This window comes from Ceratotherium simum, chromosome 10 (assembly GCF_057802395.1).
Source record: "Ceratotherium simum simum isolate JZ-2026a chromosome 10, ASM5780239v1, whole genome shotgun sequence".
NCBI lineage: Eukaryota > Metazoa > Chordata > Mammalia > Perissodactyla > Rhinocerotidae > Ceratotherium > Ceratotherium simum.
The window spans coordinates 62,375,999-62,400,849 of NC_141909.1; the positions used below are offsets into that span (position 1 = coordinate 62,375,999).

Here is a 24,851-nt window from a genome sequence, read left to right on the forward strand (position 1 = left end):
CACACCACACACAGAAGCAAAGGAGAGCTCACACATGCTCGCGCTCGCGCACATGCTTACACCCCGTGCACACACCCTTTTACGCACGCACATACTCTCGTGCACATGCACACAAAAGCGCGCACACGCTCACATCACGGGCACACACCCTTTTACGCACGCACATACCCTCGTGCACTTGCACACACCCGCGCGCACACGCTCACACGGCCGAGCGGCGAGGGGCGGGGCGGGAGCGGCCGCCGGTGCCCGGCCAGGCGCGTCCAGGAGAGGGCGCGGCGCGGGGCCCGCGCTGGCGCCGGAGTTGTTTGCCCGAGCCCAGGCGGCGAGACGCTCCGAGGGAGCCCAGCCAGCTCGGGCTGGGCTGCGCGGCGCGGAGGGAGCGCGCTCCGGGTTACGCCGGCGCCCGAGAGCGGAGCGCGGCGGGGAGGGCGCCATGGACCCCAAGGCGGGCGGCGGCGAGGAGGATGACTGCGTGGACTCGGGCGCCGAGACCGGAGGGTGAGTCGCGCCGGGCCGGGCGGTGGGTGGGGAGCGCTCCCCAAGTAGCGCGGCGGCTCCTCCCCAGCGCGGGACCTTCTTGGACACCCCCCCGGCGGAGCCGGAGCCGCCCCTCTCGCCGGGTCCCCCGGGGACGCTGGAGGGGCTGTGGCGGGCCCGCTCCCTCCTGGGCCGGCCCTGAGGGCAGAGCGCTGTGGTCCGTGGCTGCCCCGGGCAGGGCGGGCCCCACCCCGGGGGGAAGGAAAGTGGAAGGACTCAAGGTTCAGAGTAACCCCCCCACACCCCACCCCACCCTCTCTTGCTCCCCGTTATCACTGAGATGATGTGTAGTACCAGGCAAATGCACTGTGCCCCTGAGATCGTTGTTAGAGACGAGAGATGCTCTTGCACTTGCTTCGACCTTCCGCGAGGACTTTCTTGTAGCTCCGGAGCCCCCTGGAGTCCGGGATAGGGGTTTGGGGATGAGAAGAGGAAAAGAGGGTAGGGCACCGGCACCTAAAAGTCTTTCAGAAGTCGTCCAGGAGGATAACATTTTTCATTTTATGGCTTTATTGTGCTTGCCGAGATCTCCTCCTCCGCTCCCCCACTTCCCCACCGAACTTCCTCACCCCTGTGCGCACCTGTCCCAGCCGGAACCACTTGCCGTGGGTACAGGCGCGAATGAAGATGGTGCTATGATCTAGCTCTGCTTATATAAAGAAGTGTGCTCTTCGCTTCAAAAGACTCAAACAATTAATCCAAACCTTTGGAGACTAATTAGCCCTCTTCCAACAACACCGTTTTCCTGAATGTCTGTTAGGAGATGAATGTCATTGTCAAGGCTTCCACTTAGCCCCTATCTCGAGGATTTCCCTGTGCAGAGTCAGCGCCACATCCAGGATGCGTACCGACCCCGGAGGAAAGGGTGTCTTTTCCTATCAGGAGTAACCCTGGGGGAGGGCTGGAGCTGCCCGGACTACAGAAAGCCTCATTCCTGGAAGATGGGGAGGTTTAAATTAGTCTCAGAGTTTGGCAACCCCGTGAGGGGCAGGAAGAGAGTCCAGGGCCAGAATGGACCTCGGGGTCTGACCTTGACCCCAGAATGGCTCCGTATGCAGCCCCTCCTGCCTGCCCAACCCCTCCCTTCCTTGCAGCCTCCACCTCCGCTCCTAGCCCAAATCTGGGACTTGACTCCCTAAAGCATTTACCCTGCAATGGGCTTTCCCTGTTTGGGATCACCCAAACTTGTGATGGTTGCATGGCTCACTGCAGAACTCAATTACATTCCCCTGGAGTAACCTGATTCCAAGTACTGAACTCCCTTGCCTTTTCCCACAGTTAGTATATGGGGCATTTATCAACTTTCATTGAAGATGCTTGACATTTTTTTTTCCTGCCTGTAGTTAGCTGAACCATGAATAGAAGAAACAAAGCAAAATTAACCAGCTCATTTTCAGCTGGGTTAAAGAAAGCCTCAGCTGATCCATTCGTTTCCAATTTGCAGAGCTCACCTAAAACAGATATTTTTTCTAAGGGCTCTCTCTTGGAGAAGTAGAGAGGAAGCCCTGTCCCAGGAGTGGCATCACCCAGGATCCCAATGAACAGATGACAGCTGCCAGGGCTCCTGGGAGGGGCTTGCTGAACATACTGACACCTGAGCTTCTGTTCTCTGCCTCTGTCACTAAAGTGTGCAGTTGTAAGAGGACCGAATTGTCTAAAGAATTCTTATTGCCTCCGTAGCATCCTTAAGCTAAAGATAAAGGTAAAATAGCATGCATTAAATAAAATAGTTTCAATGTATGCTTATTAGGCCTGTATTTGCCACGTATTCACGTATCCCTTGAAGTTTAGGTAGCAAAAAGCTGTTCCTCATTTCCCTGCTTCTCCAGGCCTTGCCCCCGGCTTGCGCTCTCCAGCTTTCATAGAGCTGCCTGTCAAGACTGCATACAAAGCACTCAGTACGTGTTTGCTATTTATCTTTTAAATGCAAATCTGATCATGTCTCTCTCCCTTCCAAACTTTTAGTGGCTCTGTCATCTATAAAGTGCAAAGAGTTTAGCGTGGCCTACAAGCCCCGATGTTGTGGGGTCCCTCCCTGTCTCTCTGGCCTTGTTTCTCAGCAGGTTCACCCTTGCACCCTGCATCAAGCCACATCCGCGGGGTGTTTCTGATTCCTCACCTTTGTCAAGCCGCCCTCTTCGCCAGCTATGTCCTTCTCCACCTGGCATGCCTGGCTGCCAGGTGAACCTCTACTCTTCTTTTAAGACTCAGCTCAAGTGACACATCTGCTAAGGCAGGGATCCTTAATTTGGGGTCCACGAAGTGCTTCAAGTTGTATGCAAAATGATGTGCTTTGTGAATTTTTATGAGAAGAGACTTATTTTTCATCAGATTCCCAAAGTAGCCTGTGAGCCCCTCCAAACCAAGTTTGGGCAGGGTATGAGAAGTTTCCTTTTCCACATGTTGTGTGTGAGGTGTTGGGAGACATCCAAGTAAAGATGCTGAGCCAGCAGTTGAGTGTGTTTGTCTAGAGAGGAGGTCAGAGAGGAGGTCTGCATGATGACATTGCATTGGGGAACCGTCAGCCTAAAAACTGCAATTGAAGCCCTAGAAGCAGATTACATCAACTAAAGGTGATAGCAGACACTCAGCCAGCGTTTACTCTGTACCAGGTACTGTTCTAAGCCTGCACATATTTCAATAACTCATTTAATCCTTCAACAACTGTGTGAAGCAGGCACTATTTAAGACCAGCCTTGAGAAACTGCAACATTTAAATGTCAGGTAAAGGAGGATAAGCTGATAAAGGAGCCTGAGAAAAAGTAGGCATGGAATAAAAAAAGGAAGAATGTGGTATCCTAGAAGCCAGGGGAAGAAAGGGAAGAAAGGTCAACTGTGCTACTGAGAACTAAGATGAAGAATGTGAGGTGTCTTCTTGTTAAATGGAGATGGTGAAGGAAGGCAGAGTAGCATTTGATGGTAGAGTGGTGGAGGCAGAAGCCAGATCAGCGTGGCTCCAGGAGGGCTTGGAAGGTGAGGGAGAAGAGAGAGCTAGAGCCCTTTGTCTGGAAAAGGGAGGGGAGAGTGGGGTGCAGGAAGGACTTCCTAAACATAGACAATAATTGGACAATAAATGCTCATAGGAAAGATTCTATAAAAAGGGAAAGGATAAAGATATAGGAGAAAAACTGATGTCAGCTTCCTGAAAAGGTGGAGGCAGATGGACTTCAGATCACAGGTGGATAGATTTGCTTTGGAGAGGAGGAGGGACATCTCTCCTCTTACAACTAACAGCAGAGAAGGAAAGATGGGTTTCCATTCCGTGCAAATGCAAGCCCCGTCCCCCAGGAGAATGGAGATTTGAAACAGTTGTTTGGGATGTTGAGTGAGAACCCAGTTGAGTTTAGTTATGACACGTATATGAAGGTACCAGTCTACCTTGCTATTTATTTTCCTGCAGCAGTGCTCACCCAGGGGCAGGCAAAGAGGGACGGTGGGGGGTGGAATTATCAAGATTTGAGGGAGAGGGACTATTGCTGGGCTGGTGTGAACAAAACATAGGAGCAAGAGATTTGGAGGTATTGCTTGAGCTGATTATCGATCCTTTCAGCAGCATGATCAAAGAGATGGTTCCAAGAATTCATGGGTCCCACTGCCAGTGGGCAGACTGTGCTGATCACTTTGAAAGTTACAGTCAAAAGAGCAACCTGCCGATGCTCAACTCTCTGCCCTCAGTTTTCTCCTCTGTAAAATGGGGAAGACGATTATAGTACCCACCTCATAGAGTGGTTGTGAGAATGAAATTAGTCTATACATATAAAGCCCCTGGAACAGTGCCTGGCATAAGTAAACCCTCAGTACATTATTATTTCTCATCATACTGTTAATATTGTTATGAAGAACACTCCAAATGATAAACTTAGAGTTTTATGTAATAAAAATGTATATTTCCAGGCGCACACAAGACCTTCTGTTTTTTAACCACATCACAGTAGATGCTCTGATGCTTTTAAATGCCTTAAGCAGTTTGATCATCATTCAGAACATCTGAGAGACTATAGGACACGCCTCAATATTATTATTTTACAGATGAGGAAATGGAGGTTCAGAGGGTGCATGACTAGTTTGGCTAAATTGAAGCCTGGGTCCCCAGCACGCTTCTCCCCTAGTGAAGTTGCCTCTCAAGGAGCCATTTGATCTGTAATTAATTCTTGCTTTCTGCTCAGACATTTTCTTTTGCTTGAAATGCTACCTTTGCTGTCTGACCCACGTAATAGAGGCCAAGACTAAAAGCAAACTAGTATCTTCTGTGATGATTGATGTCATTTTGAAACTCCCATTTTCCACATCCACTTGAAGGCAAGCCTTGTGCTTCTGTATATTTTTTGTTAGAAAATACTGGCAAGTCAGCTACTGACCGTGGTAAACTATCTTAAGAAACAGAATCCCTTAACAGAGGGACAGGCAGTGTTGTTGTAAACCCAAATAAAAGAATAAGTAAGACAAATGCTTTCTAATGGGTTTTCATTAGAGATGTCCCCCAGATTGGCCTCTAAGCCACTCTTTCAAATATGACCATACCTGATGGATTATTTTCATTCGAAAGTTTTGTCTGGCATTAATGGACCTCCACTTCTGTCTCAGCTGTCACCGAGCTTCTGAAAACATAAGGTCAGACCATGCCCTTTATCTTCGGGTGATTTCCAACTGATACTTTACTGTGATTTAAGAGATAAACACTTCACGGGTCTAGAGTTTATAAACATGTGGATGGGAAAGGATAGGTAGAATAAATTTTAAAATGGGACAGGTTTAAAGAACGGTAACAGGAAATCTTGCATAGAAGACAAGGTCTATCAGGTACGCTATTATCTTTGTGTTCAGGTGGAGCTAGTTAGCTCTAAATTACCATGGCGTCTAGTTCAATGGACTGAGAGTTAACAGATGAGGTCCGTGATGCATTGTTGTTGTACAGAAACGTCAAGATCAGTATTACTGAAATGCCAAGATCAATTCTTATGCCAAGATTTTCCTGGAAAAGAGAATTTAGGAAGGTATCCGTTACATATATATAAATTGACAAGTAGGCTGCTTACAGTGGTAAACTATCTTAAGTGCAGACCCCTTTATATATAATCCCTGTAGGTATAATTGTAATTAAAATACACTCAAGGGACGGCATCTAACTTTCTATTCCTTATTGGCAAGATACTAAATAAATGTAATATTTGGAAGTGTGTCTGCTATATGTGTCAGGTGTGTGAAAATACGTAATCCTTCTTTATTCTCATCTGTATCATGTGTCCATAAATTCATCCTAAAATTCATGGATTCACCTTTCATGGTTCGTTCTGGCAGAGTTGAATGTCTTATGCTGAGCCAGCTGGGTAAATTCTTAGGGTGTGAGACCAATAAACAGGATTCCCAAGACAGATACCCCACTCTGATTCCCTCCTACCCTAAAAAAGCTGGTACGTATCTCTCCAGAGAACCGTAGTCAATATCTGAAATTGTTTGAAAATATTTATGTGCAAAATTGTCTTAAGCTTTACAGTTTGGCTTTCACTGGCAGTATTTCCAGTAAATAATCTTTTGAGGTTATTTGGAATGTATTTTAAGAGCTATAAAAGTGTTCATACCTCGACTCAGTCCCTATTCCCTCTCATGATAATTTTTCTAAGGTAAAGAAAGTAAATATTAGGCTGTATTTGTAAATATCTCACTGCTAGGTGCTTTGCAAAAGTGAACAATTAGAAACAATCATATAGCCAACAAAAGGGAAGTGGTTGAATAAATTATAGTACATCACTTCATCTAAAATTACAATTACAGGAACTGTGTAGCAACATGTTATGATGGTGTTTAGTGAAAAGAGCAGTTTAAAATTGTATCTCTGTCATTATGGCAACTGTGTACAAATTACATAAGCAGGATCAGAGGCTGGATAGCAATGTAAGATTTTAGGTGACTTCTTTCTGTTCGATTTCTGTTTTGATGGTACAGAGGGATGGAAGTTGGGGTGATGGATGAGACTGCAGAGCTGGGCGGAGGCCATCAGTCATGGAGAGAGCGGTTTATGTTGCACGCTGTCAAGCTGATGCTTCATCTAGAGAGCGATATGATCAGATTTGTGCTTTGCAAAGATGGCTGCTGTGTGGGGAAGGAATTGGAGCAGGGCAAGAGTGACAGTCAGGAGACTGACCAGTTGGCAGGCCTGACCCGAGCCATGAGAAATATGGAGGGATTCATGGCAGGGGCGTTAGTTATGCTAGCACCTGTCCTTAAATACTGCGTGGCACTTTAAGATTCTTGCAATATGTTTCAAATGTAAATTTCATTCTACATACATTTCCATCTGTATGCAGATCTTTAAAATGTATGCATATGTGAAACCCGTCTGCCTCCGGAGGATTTGGAAAATCTTTGCTGAAAATACTGACAAATTTTTAATAATAAAATAAATAGTACTATCACACATTCTTATTGAATGTTTTATTTGAATTGTCTTGAAATTTCTTGAGCGTCTGGCCATCTTAAGATGGTCATATTGTAATGGAATTGTTTTGTCGCTGCATCTACTACAGTGGGTGGATGTTGAGCATTCGTTGCATTTATATATAGTTACCTAAGTGTTGTTCTAGAGTTTATTTATGTCCTGCCTGATTCCAGAAAAAATTTAATGCACCAATGCTGGGGCGACACATCCTGAGTTTCAGAGTGTTACTGATCCTTGACTCTCCCATGTTCCTTAGCCAGTGTTGCCATGCCCTAGCCAGTCCATTCTATCTTCTAGTTCCTTCCTTGCCACCGCTCTGCACACCAAGTTCAAGCCCTTATCATTCCTCACCTCCTGGTCTCCTTACAAATCGTGTCATTTTAGTTTCCTAATCAATAATATTAAAAAATTAGATTAGATCTAAATGGATGCAGTTTGTCGAGTATAAAGGGATATGCAAATGTTAGTAGTTGTTATTTTTTCCAGTTTTAAAATTCAGTGATTCTATGACTACTAAAGTATTTCATTTGAAGAGAGAAAACCACATGCTGTTTTTCTTCCATTTTGTTCCTCTACCGATAAATCAATGTATCATTTTGTGTGAGAGATGTAGGTCATTTTAACTAGTAAGAGGCGTGCTTTTTATGATTTTTTTTTTTAATTTTTCGTATATACTTTTTTAATGTGGTAAGAAACTCAATGGAGTGAGAATTGGATGATTCAAGAAAGGCAACATGAGACTAAGAAAATAAAAGGAGTGTGCATCTATAAAATTAAACATAATTAACCACTTTATTTGCATAACTATGTCCCCTAAGTACTACCTTGGCAGGATAAATCCCTATGTGCCTGAGAGATTAGTTTCCTAGAGAGAACGACTTTGGGACACGGAGGAGGAGAAAACCTATAGTTTCTATACCAAATACATTGCCCGAGAGGGAAGGCTTAACAGCCACACAAGTAGAGCAGAAATTTAGCAGAGATTAAGCAGGCAGATCCTTGGCCAGATTCCCATCCTCACAGAGGCCGAATGCCGGCAGCTGATTTGTCAGCATAGAAACTAATGGGTAATTTCACTCTGGCCCTAACCCTGCCTTTTCACTTTCCCAATCACAGTCCATATCCTGTTACTCTCATATCCAGCAGGATTTCTTCTCCGAGGAAACTGAAATCTGTCAGACATCATTGTGGCTTTGTGTTTCCTGATGGTCAGCCAGACCTTGACCATGGAAACCCTCACAGCCCGGTTTCCCGCTCCGTCTCCCCAGGGTTCACCACTCCTCTGCTTATGGCAGCAAAGAAACGTTTCCCCATGGCGTGGTGCTAACATTTGAAGGGTTCGCCTTTGCAGCGGTTTAACCTTTGGTGGCATCGTGAACTCTTTTGAGACTCTGTTGAAAACTTGGAGCCTTCTGCCCAGAAAAATAAGCTTCCATTCAAAAATTTGCCGGCAAATTTAGATGGTTCGGGATCCATCTGGTCTCCCATCTGGGAGATTCGCAGAACCCATATGAAGGACCCTTGATTTCTAAACTTCGAAGTTTTGGTTTCAAATTCAGGCATAACTTTATCTTGCACAAACAACCCTGAGCACTACAGTTTTTAATTTGTGGCGTTTCTTTACTGGTTGAATTCTACTTACCACGGGCTGTTTAAAATTCTAGCTTGAAAAAATCATTTGGATAAAGAAAAATAATGTCTAATCCTACTAATACTAAGGTTTTGTGTTTCAGGTCTGACTACAGCCACATGTCCTCCACCAGCAGTAAGTATGGTTCAAATGCCCTTCAGCATTGTCTTCATAGGGGGTCAGTCCCATCTATGTCCATAGAGAAGTCATCTGCCTAACCCATGCTCTAAGAGTAAGAATCAACGAAGGTATCCTTGCCAAAGAAGGTGACACAGGATCCTCTAACTCTGGAAGTGGAAGCTTTTCCTGGAGAATTTGATTGTACGTTAATTTCAGGACTAGATATGCCATTACCTTCCCTATGGAAATTCAGCCAGAAGGAACCAGCACACATTTTATTAGCCATGGATGCTCCTAAAACACCTTCTCTGAAGAATCTGAGGTGACTCATTCATTCAACAAACATTTATTAAATACCTACTGCCTGCAGGCTCGCAGCTCAGAGCACATTCATTGGATCCATGGTGGCCCCAACTCAACTGTTGGGCAAATTTCCTCCCTTGTATTTCTGTATCTGCAGGCAGGTATCATAGGTGATTATTATATATGGTGAAAAAATGATGGGGAATATGTTTATAAACATATGTTTCTGAGCGTAAAAAAGGTACCTATATTAAATATTAAATTACAAGTAAGTATATTCATGGAAAATTAGGCCTTATATCTAGGAACAATACACAGTGATTAAGATCACTACGTAAATGACCAAAGCCATCCAGATTGATTAAACACTTATTTTAAAATAACAAAAAATTGTCTTATAATAAAAGCCCTGATTTTTTGAATCAGTAAATACTGAATTTTTTTGTCCTATCTCCCTATCCTGTTAAACTCTTAATTCTAAATAGTTCCCAAATGGAAAGACAGTTAATTGGATTATTCTATTTATTGATGTTCAGGCTTAGTTTTCCTTTGCAATAAGAGACTGTGCAGAAAGCTGTATATCTGGACTTGTAATTTAGTTTCAAATTATATTTAGTTATTAGTATAACTGCACCGAGCAATTTCTGATCATTGCAGCCAACTGGAGACCCAATGTTGCCCCTTAGTTATTAAGAACCATTAGTAATAATGAGAAGAATGCTCCAGTGGTCTGCCTTCACTCCCTGAAGCTTTTGCATTCCTAAAATCAGAGGACGCTCTCTTGAACTCGCTCTCTCGGCCGCCATTTTCATTCCACTCAGTTTTGTCCAGAGGCTACATTTCTTTAAGAATGATTTTTGTAAAATACTTGCCCGAGGCCTTTGCTCAATTTGTAGCTCTCAGATCAGTCCTCTGGGGCACGACAAAGCGTCTCTCTTGTCAGTGAAACTGATCATTTGGTTTGGGATGTTTTCCTCTCCATTGCTTTAATTGCCATCTCTGAGTTGGAATTTCTCTCAGTGCAGCTGGGATCAACAGCCTTTTATTGCTCTTCCTTTTCTCTTCAAATATTTGGTGATTCCTGCCTCACTCTTAATTGTTGGGGCCTCTTAGTGAGTGGGGCTATATGTGTGTCTTCATGCTTCAGTTAGGAGATGTATTTGGCTACAGATAATAGAGAAAAAATAATGACTTAAACAAGAAGAGGTTTGTTTTCCTCTAATATTAAAAAAAAAAAAAAAGGACCAGAGGAGGCAGTGCAGGTCTGGTGTGGAAGCTCCTTCTGTCATTCTGCTACACCATCCTCAGCTTTTGGCTTCTATCCTCAGGATTGCCTCAGGGTTACAAAATGGCTGCCTCCACCATAGCCATCACATTCTTGTTCTGGGCAGGAAGAAGGGGTGAGCAGATACTAATGTGCCCCTGGCTGTCTTTGCCCAGTATATTGCCTGGCCTGCATTTCCTCCCAGCCAGGAGCATAAATCCTGGCCACACCCGTACTCAGGAGAAGGCCCCTTAAGCAGACAGTGAAAGGTAACAGAGTGGACCCTTTCTGAAAAGAAACAAAATTTTTAAGTCTAGAGTCTTTAATCTATCCTTTAAAACATAGGTTCGACAGTGCTGCAATAATAAAAGTACTTTCCAAGTAGTTTTTAAAAATAGCCTTTCCCCACAAACTAGATAATCACACTCAGAGGTCTGAGTTTAGAGAAGGTTAATAAGTTTACTATCCATCCTGAACGCCTCAGTTTCAGGGTCACTCTCTCGGTCACAGCCGACTTGGTGCCGGCACCCTCTGTGTGACCAGCTTGGCGGTCCTGGGAGCAGCTCCTGTATCTCATTGTCATTCCACTGCTGTTTGTCAGACTCTCTCCACTGAATGGCTTGTTCTGAATGGTTCCTGGTTCCTGATTGGGATTTGAGGACTGGTTCTAGCCATTGACTGTTAGGAAATGGATTTTTCTATGTCTGCGAGTGGTTCTTAGCATTCACATGATGCTTCTTTGCCTGTTTGTTCCTGGGTTCACAGGGGCATAAATGCTTCCTTGGGGTGAGCTAGGGGTAGAGTCTATTTGGCACACTTGGTTTCCATCATTACTAGAATTGTTAGGAAAGCTCCCTCCAAGAACACCAGTCACTATTTAGTCATCGTCTCTTCTCTCAGAATGCAGGGGCTGCTTCCTCATGCTATCTGCCCCTGATGGGGGAAGAAGAAAGGTCATCACCCAGAGAAGGTTTGAGAGCAGTGGTGTGGGATTTAGGTGTCCTCGGTCCTAGTCCTGGTTCCACCATGAACTAACAGTGTGCGCTCAGACAAGTCATTTACCCTCTCTGGGCCTCAGTGTCCTCCTATGTAGACTGAGGTGATTGGGCTGGATGGCCTCTGAGGACTTATCCAGAAGCTCTGGGATGCTAAGATGTGAATGTCTTAGAAGCTCCTCTAAAAAGAGAGAAGAAGGGAGGGAGGAAAGAAGGAGTGAAGAATCGAGGAGTCTGTACCTTTTTTCTTTGTCCCAGAATAAGCATCTGGAGAGTGGGCATCCTCTCTGGTGGCCTGAAGCGTTGATCCCAAAGTGAGGGCTGTTCAGAATCAGTCTGCGCTTCTGTACTGTGAGCTGCCTGTAAGTCTCTGGCAGCAGAGACATTGTGCTGAGGGGCAGCTGCTGCTTTTATCCCCTTCCCCGCCAAGAGATGGACAAGATATGGGGCTGAGGAGGGTCTCTGGATCGTTGGGCATCCTGTTTTTCCTCCACCTCATATGTCATGGAATTGCATTTCCACTGACTGTGCGATGCCACTTTCAACTCTGGGGGGAGTGGCTGAGGGGGCGTCTGTAACGGATGGTTTGGTTTTGAGTGAGTGAATTTTTTTCTAGTTGCAACTGGTCCATTTGCCTTTTTTAGATTGACAAGGCAGATAGGCTTTTCCTTTCTGTTTTCTGCAAAGCTAAACACACTGTTAGCACTCAGGAGATCTCAATAAATCATAATGCTTCCTAAGGAAGATGAATTTAATTTGTACTCTCAGAATTTTAGGTTGTTTTTCCAGAAACCTAGTTAGAAGATCATCAAGCCACTATGTATAATTTGCATTCTTAATTGATTTAAATAAAAAGGGGAAATTTTATAAACAAGAAAAAAGAAAAACAATAATTATTCCAGGGGAAATAAATTCAATGCTAATGAAACTCCTATCATGTGTGATTGAATATTTCTGTTCAAAGTGAAGATTATGATCATACTTGGAGAGTTACTCTTAGAAGAGGCTGGGAGCTTAAAAATGGTATTTTTAGGGGGCCGGCCCCATGGCCTGGTGGTTGAATTTGGCGCATTCTGCTTCGGCGGCCCGGGTTCAGTTCCCAGGCGTGGACCTACACCACTCATTGGGGCCATGGCGTGGCGACGACCCACATACAAAAAATAGAGGAAGATTGGCACAGATGTTAGCTCAGGGCGAATCTTCCTCAGGAAAAAAAAAAAAAGATATTTTTAGGACAGTATAACATTTCCGGAGGATCTCTAGCCCCAGGATAATGCCAGTAGGAGGTGGTCAAAGAATTAACTAGTTCTCTATCTTTGCGACTGTTCTCCAAGAGCCTTCTCTATTTGCCCTCTTAATTTGGGCCCTAAAACTGTTCCTTTTCAAAACTCAGGTATAATCATTAACTCTTCACCTGGCCCGTATAAACCGCCAGTGACGGCAGGAATGCCTTGCAGTTTTCTGCCGTTTCATACTTTTCAAAGCACAAATGGTAAAAGATCAGTTGAAGTGATACAGAGGGCCCTTGGCAATGCGCTGAGGAAGTCTCTGTGTCTGAAATTTTGGGGAAATGGCCATAAAGAGTGAGTTCTCCTGATCTGAGCCCAGGAGCACATACCGAGCTGTGCAAGAAAGGCACACATCATGGGTGGGTGGGAGTCCCTGAATCCCTTCTTCACCCAGCCCTCAGGTTCCTGCCCTCCTCTTTTTTTCCTAGCTTTCTTTTCCTAGCTTCCTGCTCTTTCCTTCCAGTGACTCAGGGAGCTTCCCCGTTTCCTGCCTGCATTCTCCCTGCTGGCTCCAAGCTTCCACAGGCTGTAGCTTTGATGGAGTTCTGTCCCCTCGGCTTTCCTGGGGCTGCCATGTCGGTGACCTGCCCTTGAGGGCAGCCGGACTAGGCCTGCTGGTGCTGCGGGCCCTTGGATACACTCTTATCTTCAGGAAAAAGCGTCAGGTGGATCGCAGGTGTTTTTCAAATAGGAACGTCAGGGTGTCTTAGTTAACGGCAGGGCACTTTAGCTGATCTAGAGCCACCAAGGGGGTTTGTCAGTTCTGCCTCACTGCTCTGTCTGGGAGGACATTTCATCCTTCCTGAGGCTGCCTTTTCTCGCAGGCACATCTTTCCACATAAATACTGCCTTCTCTCTTTCATTTCTCAGTAGTTTCATCATTTTCTTGCAGTTTCAGGATGCTGAAGCATAATACATTTTGATTTGGTCTTTGGCCATATCTGTGCCACTCCTCAACATGGAGAGAAAGATAAACTCTTTGTCATTTAGTTAATAAACAGATGTAAGGAGCTTTAAAGTCAACACATTGAAAAGATATGATTGCATACTGTAGAACTCATCACTGATGGGGAATATTTAAATATATGTGATCTGTATCGCCATATCCAAGAGCTAAATTCAGACTTGGGGTAATAAAATATTCATTGTTTTCTTTCTGTTTTTATTAGAGGAGATGACAAGTTATTGACATGCTTTTTTCATTTTAGAGCCAGTTTTTATCATGTCTCCAAAAAAGGAAGATCATCATTTTGGAAGAGATGGTAGTAGCCAATTTAACTTTGATCCATTTGTAAATTTCATAGTTTTCACTTTTCTCTTCTGTGTGGAATACTTTCCCCATTTTAATTTTCAGAACAAATATTATTTCAGCATCTTATTCCATAAGATCTAGGCAAAACTCAAATCTATTCATTAATCCTCATGAAGAATAATTTTAGTCATTGAACCTGCTTAATTTTGTGATCAGCATGTAGTTGGCAATGTACACAGGTCTGCAAAAAGACTAAAAACATCCACCTGTTCCATCCCCAGCTTCACGCTCCTATTCCAGTAAAAGCATCACAAGAAAAGTCACCAATTTTCTCTAAATTAGAATATAGCCTTTTAGACAAAGGTAGTTATGGATGGTAATACGGTCTTTAGGAACCAACCTGACAAGTATCTTAAGTATCTCAGTTCAGGTCCATCAGTACTTTCATTCATTTTCTACTTTTTCAGTTTCCAAAGGGCTCATTAGTAATACTAATGACATTGTTTGACATAGTGTTGAAAACCCAACAGTTGACATAAAACAGATCAAAGCATCAGGGAAATGGTATACATATTTCCAAGTGGCGGAAAATCAGGGTTTTGAATTTCTACTCTACTGCTCCATAGAGCCAGGAGCGCTTGACTGTGCAACTGCCAACAAATGAACCCCAAATAAGAACTGTCTCCATTTTTATTGTGTTTAAGACCCTGTTCTGGCACAACAGTCATGTTCATGTGCAGAACTATTCTCAAAAGAGACTCAGGGTGAGCTGCTGCATGGCTGGAAGGACTCTGCAGCTCTAGCAGGGCTCTCTGTGAGTGGCCTTCTGTTGGGTGATGGCATCACTGATAACAAAGTCCTTCTCAATCTGTGACCATGGCTGCTAGAGATCAATCGGAAACCACTAAGACATTGCGCGCATGGACAGATCAATATGATTTCCTTTTTCAGTCTGTCCTCTTTTGTGGCTCTGCCTTCCAAAGTGACCTTAAGATTAAAGCTTTTACTCAGAAGTATCTATTGCATTCCCTGGTATGGGGCATCTGGTTCCCCTACAGCTGCTGCTCCTGTAGCTGTGTAAGAAAGAATCCTTAAGGCTTCTTCCCTGCTCTTCATGATGCACTAGTCTCGCTCCAGCTTGCGCTAACTATGGAGAGAGGCCCCTGCTACTGGTGGCTCTTCCCATGCCCCCAGGCATTGAGGCTTTCTGTGGCAAGTATGGCTTCAGGTTTGAGATACTCGTTATGTTCCTGGACCTTCCTCTTAGGGCTGGAGCCATTTAGCAGGTAGCTTGTAGGTGACACTAATAAAAAGACCACAGTCCTGAGTGTGTCATTTTTGGCAGGTGTGGGTTTTGCAGTCACTCAAGTAGAAGCTTGGCTGCAGCCTGAGAGCCACAGAATGCCAGCTGCTGCAGGCCGGGGTACCCACTCACTCCCGCTTTGTCAGCTGCCCAGGGAAGGTATTCTTGGCCTGGCAGAGCACATAAAATCACCAAACTTGAAAGCTTACTTCTCAGAGTGTGGCCCATGGACCACTGCATCAGCATTACCCTGAAGCTTGTTAGAAATGCAGATCCCCAGGCCCCACCCCAGACCTCCTGAGTCAGGTGAGTGTTTGTACTGGAATTTTGAGGAGCACTGATCTAGCCCATCTCTCCAATAAGCAAGACTGCTATTAAATCATCCCTGATAGATGTAGTTTTTCCGGATTTCTTACTTTAGATTCCCATTGTTAATGGTACAATCTGTAGGCTTTAGGATTTGCATTATGTCTAGATGAGAAAAATTTTCACTTGATAAATATTTAAATTATTTTATTGATAATGTAAAAGAAGAAAATTGTGTTCCTCCACTGAGTGGTTTATTTTAAAACATGGGATGTGTCCTTTATCAGGCAAGCTAGAGATATTTGTTTGGGGTTTTTTTTTTTTTTTGAGGAGCAGGCGGCCGCCTTATCTGTAGGATCATGGAAGTAGCAAATGAAACCTCAGAGATGAATGAAACTACTGAAGCTGAAAGCGCGGGTGCACTTATACTGTTGTTTGACAGTGCAGGGTCTGTATATTCAAAATCCTCTGAATGGGAACCTGAAAGGCTAGACAATATTACTATTTGACAGTTGATAAGAAAAAAGCAATAACCAAAGATACGCATCAGGAAATAAAAGGGTGAAGACAATATACCACACAGACAACTCCTTTGATGCTTTGCTCCACTGGCATACATTTCCAAAAATATTTGATGTAGTCCTTCCGTCTTCAAAGATAAGTTTTAACTATGTGACTTCAACTACATAGAGAGTGTTGATCTCTACCCAGGATATGAAAGAAAAATGGAGGCAGATTTCTCATGACAACACATATTCCTTGAGAAGCTGAAGTGACGCTTCAAGGACATCTGGTCTACCAGGGTTGAAGGAGGGAACAAAAGTGAGTAGCTGCCATTGCACATTCCCCTGACATGCCTGGTGCTTTTCTCAGTTTTAAAATTATTATTATTACCCAAATAATACATAGTCATTGTAGAAAAACCAGAAAATACAGATTAACAAAAAGAAGAAAACTCAGAATCCTACCATCCAGAAACAACCCGTAGTCATAATCTGGTGTCTGCCTTTATGGATTTTTTTTCTGAGCATCTATATTCCTATAGATATGTATTATTACCAAAAAATGGTATTGTATAGTTTTATAGTCTAATTTTCTCACTAAGTATATCATGAACATCTTTATATATCAGTAAATTTACTTCTACAATAGTTTGAATATCTATACGGTATTCCATTGTATTTCTGCACTGTATTCTCCAGTGCCCTCTTGTTGGTCCTATATGTTACATTCAGTTTTTCACTATTATAATAAACAACATTGCCAGGAATATTTTTGTACGGAGTCTCTGTTCATATCCTTCATATCCTTCATTATTTCCTTGGGATAAATTCCTACACGTGGAATTGCTAAGGTAAAAAGCGTATTTACTTTTTAAAGCGTCTGATCCCTATTGCCAGGTCCTTCTCCAAGGGTACTGTTTCACTGTCCCACTGGCATGGATGAGAGTGCCAGGGTCTCATAAAAATTGTGAAATTATGGACGAAAAAAGGATATGGATGGATACACATGCACACATACACACAATACACACAATAACATTGGGCAAAAGTGCTCTGAAGAGTAAATTATAAACAGGGAGACTCGCAGGTTTTGGAGACCTGCAGGTGGAAGTCTTTTCTGTGGCTCTCATTTGAAGGATGGTATTGATTACACTCCCGCTCCGACCCTAGCCAGCAATAACAGCCACAGCAAAGCCATCAGTGCTCTGCACAGGCTATATGGAAAGTATTTCCCACCCAGTAGACAATTTCTATCTTTATTCCACATCAGTATTGTTGCCATTAACTTCTGAGGGGATAACAAGTTGGAAGTATTTGGGGAATGTTGTGCAAAAAGCCAAGTCATATCCACTAAAGGTTACAATATTCAGAATTGTCTAGGAAAGCGAAGAGGATCCCATCAGTCTTCCGTCCATCCTTCCTCCCTCCCTCCCTCCCTCCCTCCTTCCCTTCCTCCCTCCCTCCCTTCCTCTCCTTCCTCCCTCCCTCCCTCCCTCCCTCCCTCCTTCCCTTCCTCCCTCCCTCCCTCCTCCCTCCCTCCCTCCCTCCCTCCCTCCTTCCCTTCCTCCCTCCCTCTCCCCTCCCCTCCTTCCCTCTCCCCTTCATCTCCTTCCTCCCTCCCTCCCTCCCTCCCTCCTTCCCTTCCTCCCTCCCTCCCTCCCTTCCTTCCCTCCCTTCATCTCCTTCCTCCCTCCCTCCCTCCTTCCCTCCCTTCATCTCCTTCCTCCCTCCCTTCCTCCCTCCCTCCCTTCCTCCCTCCCTCCCTTCCTCTCCTTCCTCCCTCCCTCCCTCCCTCCCTCCTCTCCTTCCTCCCTTCCTCCCTCCTTCCCTTCCTCCCTCCCTCCCTTCCTCCCTCCCTTCCTCTCCTTCCTCCCTCCCTCCCTTCCTCTCCTTCCTCCCTCCTTCCCTTCCTCCCTCCCTCCCTCCCTCCCTCCCTCCCTTCCTCCCTCCCTTCCTCTCTCCTTCCTCCCTCCTCCCTCCCTTCCTCTCCTTCCTCCCCTTCCTCCCTCCCTCCCTCCCTCCATCCCTTCCTCCCTCCCTCCCTCCCTCCTCTCCTTCCTCCCTCCCTCCCTCCCTCCTTCCCTTCCTTTCTCCCTCCCTCCCTCCTCTCCTTCCTCCCTCCCTCCCTCCCTCCCTCCCTCCCTTCCTCTCCTTCCTCCCTCCCTCCCTTCCTCTCTCCTTCCTCCCTCCCTCCCTCCCTTCCTCCCTCCCTCCCTCCCTCCCTTCCTCCCCTTACAATATTCAGAATTGTCTAGGAAAGCGAAGAGGATCCCATCAGTCTTCCTCCCTCCCTCCCTCTCCTTCCTCCCTCCCTCCCTCCCTCCTTCCCTTCCTCCCTCCTCCTCCCTTCCTCCCTCCCTTCCTCCCTCCCTTCCTCCCCTCCCTCCCTCCCTCCCTTCCTCCCTCCTTCCCTCCCTCCCTCCTTCCCTTCTTCCTCCCTCCCTTCCTCCCTCCCTTCCTCCCTTCCTCCCTTCCTCCCTTCGTCTCCTTCCCTTCCTTCCATTCCTTCCCTTCTCTCCTTCCTCCACATTTATTAAACTTCTATTTTGTACAACACTCTGGTTGTGTAAGGGAAGGAATATTCCATCTAGTCTCCCTCCCCCTTTTGTTTTTATCTCACCCTGACATCTTCTGACATTATTATTGGTTTGAAAAGGTAGTGAAGCTGAGCTATTCAACCTGTGCTTGCAAGACCTATTTTTCCTTCGTTGTAATAAGAATAGTTGTGAGAAGTCTTTCCTTTGTCTATTATGGGGAGAATTGGGCTTCCTCTGTGGTTCCTTATTTAGTATTTCATTGCCTCAGGCTAAAATGAGCAGAGTGAGGCTAAAACCTGCGGGGGTCACAGACAACCTAGACTCAGAAGTTGGAGGTCTTCTGTGAGATGGCATGCTTAAGGGTCACCAGCAGTTGGATTGTAACGCTTTCTACTATCTGTTGAGAACTCTGTAAGAATCTTCTATTATAATAAGTATGAATTTTTACAGTCACAAGCCCGGGTGTGAAAGGAGAACTGCTGTATTTCTCTATAATCGAGCTGAACTTTGCTCTTGAGCTGCTGCCCTCACCCCATGGCAAGTGAAGGCATAGGTCTGCTCTGGGATCCGTATGCCTGCAGGGCTCAGCCCAGTTCAGTACATGATGCTTTCTCAGAAACCTTCTGGCATTCACCCTTTGATCAGATCCCTTCTAGTCTTCTTCCCACCAGAAGCTGAAACTTGACATCCTCTGAGCTGCAAAAGCCACCCTTGCAGCATTGCACGTTCTTCTGTACTTCTGCACTGTGATTCGTGGGGTGAACCCTCTGCTCTAGGTTTTTAGCCTTTTGTGGCTCAGAAAGCCTTTTCTGTCTCCAAAACCCCAGCCCTTGCAATAGAGAGACTTGCCCTTCAAGACTGTTTCCTCTGCTATGACCCGAAAATATCTGTAAATTCAGAAACTTAATTATGGCTCTATCTGCCCCCACCCTCCCTGAAGCAATGAAAGGCCCAGACTCTGCAGGTGGAGGGCCACGAGGCAATAAGAAAATTGTAGGTCAGGAAAACTTTGATTATTATCTCTGAAATTCATCTGCTGCATCATTTAGTACTTATCTCCCATTTTATGTTCATCTTATATTTCTCATGTGTGAACATCTTGCCTCCTCAGTTAGGTTGTGAGCGCCCTAAGGGACCATGTCTCCTCTGCTTTGCAGTCCTTGGTGCCATTAGCAGGAGTGGACACCTCAGAGCTGGGGGTAGCTGAGGTACAAAGGGAGAGCCCCAAATTGGGAGTTGGGAGATGTTTGTTCTCTTTCTAGACCTGCCGCTGACTAACTGGTCTACGTGGGCAAGTCCCCTGATGTCACCTGTAAAATGAGGGGGCTGGACTAAATACCTTACCCATCTTTAATTTTCTTGTCATGTTCTGTAAGCTTGCACACATTTTCTAAGGAAACATGGAAACAAGGACCAGGGATGTGTCCATGTCATATTCAAATTGGCAAAGCATTTGAATATTTCATTAAATTTTAAGCAGAAAAAATGAGTCCACAGGCTCCATTTCCTTCATTGTTAGTTTGATCATGAGCAAAGCCCGTGCCAGATTTAGTCAGTGTTTTTTCTACTACAGCGTTCGGGATATATTTTATAAGCACGTCTGTAGTGTTTTTTTCCTAGAACAGTTGTAATAGCTGTTCATTGTTCATTTGATTTCTCAACATCCTGCCAGAATAAATCTCTTTGTAAAATAAACCTTAATTACTGTAATTGTGAGGATTCCTCTTGCTAGCTCGAGTGTAAGCTGGAGAGGTCTGGAGTTCCTTGATGAGCAAATCCTTGGGATAGGTTTTGGTTAACATCCTCCTCTTTTGTCTGTTTTGTTTTGATAGATGTATTTCACTTCTTAAAACAAGATGAATATCCTAATCTTGTTGTTTGCAAGCCCTGCTGCCTCGTCTCCAAATCTACAGGATTTTATTGAAGTCCTGGCTCTCTCAGGATGACTTTGCTATGGATGAAAATGACAAGACATAATGTAGTTTAGAAAGAATTGAAATTACTGTGTAGAAAAAAAAGGGTTCTGTGTAAAATGCTGAAATCTCTTCAGTCATTTTGAACTCTTTAACTTTTATACACAAAGGGTCTTAGTACATTAAGTGTTAGACGTTGGTGTGCATCAGACCTGTTCTCTCATAAACTTTCAAAATCATTGTAGTCCTAAGGACTTAGATAACTATGGTATGTAAGTTTAAGTGTTTCTAGCTGCCTTTATACCTTCTAAGACTAATTACTTATCAACCTCCTGGTCCTCTTCCAGAATTTATGTCAAGCTACATTGGAATTTAAAGTGTCTTTGCATTTCTCTCTGGTTAATGTCTGGCCTTTGCTTCCTCCTCCTCTTCTCATCAGGAGGTTTGTTTCAGAATGAAGTTTAAAAGTACATTTAAAGTAAAATGGATGTCCCATTTCCACATGGAAAAAAATGCAGGATATCTGAAATATCTGCTTCACTTTCTATATTATTTCTTTCTTAATCGTGTCCTGCTTTCAGAATAAGCTCAGGAATACGAATCACACATCCAGATCCCTGACACTGTACCTGCAACAGATGATGAAAATTGAGAGAGCAATCAAATACTACAGTTATCACAAAGCCATACTTCGTACAAAAGCTTGAGAGGCTAAGGGTCAGAAAGATTCCTTATTAGTCTCCTCTGTCAAATGAAAATACAGGTTTTGGCTTAACCATTTCAGTCTATATTCAATTCTTCTATACAGGAAAATTCTGTGAATTCAGGCTGAGAGAGAACCTTATTATCTATATTATGAATGAAGTTTGGATCCCCTATGTTAAAACTCTGCATGTCACTTCATTGCCACCAGATTCCCATTATTCGCAACCCTGCATCTAATTTTGACTTCAGTTCGGGGCTGGCATTGGGACCAGCCTTGCCACTTTCACAGCCCAAAGTTCTAGGCCAACCAGCCTTGTCAAAATCATAAAATTACTAAGAATTGAGAAAGTCTGAGATTTTATCTTAAGTGTTGGCAGGGGCAAAGGGGATTGCTTCAATTTTTTTCATTAGTTCAGAAGTACGAGGAACTGGCTTTAATTTAAAAAAAAAAACTGAAAAAGGAGATGAAGCCAGGTTATTCATTGCATTCTGGATGAATAGACTCTCCTGGGAAGGAATTTGGAAGCCACTTTCTGAGAGCATTTATTTCAGGCATTCTGGGAAGACCATGCAGCTAAACGGGGAGGCTGGCCCTCGTGTGGCACTTCACAACGCCGTGGGTTTTGTGTTCATTGTCACTCTGGAGTCTCTTTCCCTCTCTCTCTCTGACCTAATCTTTCTTCACGGAGTCAGCCTATGCCCTGGGTATGTCTCTGTTGCACACCTGATCCACCGTCTTACCTGGGTTTTCTGCCACCTCATCATGTGGGTCTGGTTGACTGACCAAGTATCCCAGCCCCTGAACTGTTCAGTGCCACAGAGTGAGGCTTTAGAAATGCAAATAAGGAGGTTATTCGACCTCATGTATATGAGGTTAGAGGGTCTCAAGCCAAGCTCCAGGGCCAAATTCCCTAAACCAGGCAGCCTGCAGCAGCTGAAGGTGCCCTTGTTCAGATTCTGTTAGCCTCCTGGGGGCTTAGGGGACACCGAGGTGCTGGCAGTGCTTATGGCACTGGGATGGTGCATGGCAGTTTATTCAGTTGATGGTAAATGGTGACGGCTGCTGCCTTGGAAACCTGTTACTATCCCCACAGTGAAGGTGGGTTTGTTCAGTGAGGTGTCTCTTGCACTTAGCTACCTGACTTCATCTTGTGTATTTGTTTGTTGTCTATCTCCCCCACTAGTATAGGTTCCAGGAAGGCAGAGATTCCTCTATTCCCCACTGCATCCTACAGTGCCTGGCACAGAGTAGGTGCTCAATAACCATTACTTCATTAAATAAATGATTGCAACTGAATTGCCAATTGTCGGTGATAAATTATGGATAAAATGACAGAGACATCAATCATTGCCCCAAAATTGTAGAAAGAGGTATCTGAGCTTGTCATATCCTGAGACCTGGCCAGGCGTTCCCTTTGGAACGAGAGATCTGCACCTTCAATTGGGCATGCCTGCTGCTGGAAGGAAGTGCTTTGGGGACACCCCAGTTCGCCAGCTCTGGGAGGAGGGCTGGTCTGGAGGCACCAGACAGTGCAGGCGAGGCTGGTGTGAAGCCCCAGGAGGCAGAGAATGGCAGTGAGGGGTCCCAGTGCAGGCAGCGTTGAGACAGCCAAGTGGGAGGTCCAGCATCAAGGTGTCTGTCAACAGGCAGAAGGACCTGAGTCCCCTCCCCCTTCTCCACCAGGCTCAAAGTTAGGATGTCCGTGCAGGTCATGGATTGCCAGAGACTGCCCAGGCGTAATGGTCAGTCCATTCACAGCAGAATCCCCCCCACGTTGCCTGAAGGAGCTAAGCCACAGTTTGAGAGCCCAGCCGAGCCGGCTGAGGTTCGGGGCAGGACATGAACAGGACGATTATAAGGATGGCAGCCTTGAGAAGCGAGAAAGCGTCTGGTGGGGAACACAGAGACGTGGCTCTTCTCTAGCCGAATGGCCTTTGGCAAGTCAGTTAACATTTCACCTGCAAAATGGGAGAGAATACACTCTTATCATGGTGTTGTTTTAAAGATTAAATAGGATAATATATGTAAAGCTTTTAGGACAGTGGCTGGCAAATAATAAGAGCTTAATACATGGTTATTGTTGCCTACATTGTTTTCTATTAAGAGACCAAAAAAAGGGATATACGGGAGAGGTGAAATACTGGGAAAAAATGTAAGAAATACTCAGATTAATAATACACTTTCTGCCTCATAGAAGGACTGAGTTAGTGCAGTTCTCTACTTAAAGTTGTTTTCACTTTACGTTATCAGAGGAAACTCTAATTGTATATAATCAGATGAAAAAGAATCTTCCTTCTCCCCTCGGGAAGTACAAACTAATTTGAAGGCTTTGTTAATATTGTGTGAACAGCTCCCATCCTCTGACCAGCTCTGGGGAAGTCCATCTGTTGCCCGGTTTGTTTTTGGTCTGTGTCTTGCCCTACCTGAACAGGTGCTCTCTGAAGCCCTTTGAGAAGGCATGTAATAGATACGATAAAGGCAGAGCATACCCTGCAGTCGTGGCGTCTCTGCCTCTCCAGGGAGATGGAGAGGCTTTTCATTTATCACACAATCAATTATTCACCTTTTCTCTCCTTCCCCTCAAACACTTGGTTTCCTATCTGGCTCCACAGAGGGAGACTTTCTCTGGGCGTATGTAACCCTAGCACCCGATGACAGTTTGCAGCTGCATCCTGTGGCTCTTTGAGCCTGTTTATTTCAGGGTCACGTGCAGTGGGCACATGCTGGCAATGGCCAGAGCATACTAATGCCCCCACTCATTCTCCTTATTCATCTCGGGGCAGGAGGTTAGCCACTTACATCTCCCTGGTTCAGGCGGTGCAAAGGGGTCTCTGGGGTGGGGTCTCCATTTTCCTCTCTTGCTCTTGGCTGCATCCCGAGCTGCCGGGGCAGGCGAGCTGGTGCTTGGTGGAGTGCCGTTCGGCCCCACCCCCTGCTCCGAGGCCGGGCATCTTGCCCTTTTGCAAAGCTGTAAACATTCATTCATCCGTGCAGGCTTCAGCGTGGTCTTTGTTACTGCTCTCTGGGAAACCTTTGTGTGGCCGATAGAGGTAGCTTGCTGCTGAGCACCCTGACAGCTCTGTCTGGGAGACTCAGAAGCTCCCTTAGCGCAGGCCTCTCCCCGCCCAGGCCTCTCACGCCAGTCCGTGGGCCTTCTCTGTGTCACTCCTGCTTTTCTCTCACTGTTGCACCCACCTGCAGTGCTGGCCTGTTTGAGTTGCCCTTGAGGGCAGTGCTCAGATGTAAAGACCTGGGCATGTGCCATTGGAGAGGCAGTTTCTGGATTATTCTTCCTCAGAGACCCAGGGCCAGAAGAAAGAGATATAAATGGGTGTCCACGATATGAAGCTATTGGCTGGTAGCTGAGAAGCCAGCCAGTCAGAGGGAGGCAGGAGAGCAGTGGTGAGGGCATGGCCAGAAATGGCTGGAGAGTGACAGCTGCTCATGCTGCTGGGAAACAAATACAGCAGAGAGGGTGAGCACGCTTCTCTGCAGAACCATGGGTGACTATGCACACAGACCTCAGATGCTATGTGGCCTTGGCAGGTTACTTCACCTCTCTGTGCCTTGATTTTCTGCTCTCTAAAATGGGGACAATAATAGTGGCCTCCCCCCAGGGTTGTTGTGAGGATTAAAGAATTCATACATGTAGAACACCGAGAAAGTGCCAGCCCACACTGAATGTAATACACGCGTGTGTTAGCTAACATTGTCACCCCATGTACACGACCACGTGCACTCCCTGAGAGTGGGG

The 24,851-nt window shown here is 45.2% G+C and overlaps 1 protein-coding gene across 1 annotated transcript in view; it reads left to right on the plus strand.

Moving 5' to 3' along the window:
- Window positions 1–372: 372 nt before the first annotated feature.
- Window positions 373–24,851, plus strand: part of FAM124A (family with sequence similarity 124 member A) — a 107,281-nt gene continuing 82,802 nt past the window's right edge. Inside the window, exons 1-2 of the mRNA XM_004433677.3 lie at window positions 373–501; window positions 8,710–8,741. Coding sequence (XP_004433734.3) covers window positions 437–501; window positions 8,710–8,741 — 97 coding nt within the window. The 5' untranslated portion in view covers window positions 373–436. The remainder of the gene's footprint in view (window positions 502–8,709; window positions 8,742–24,851) is intronic.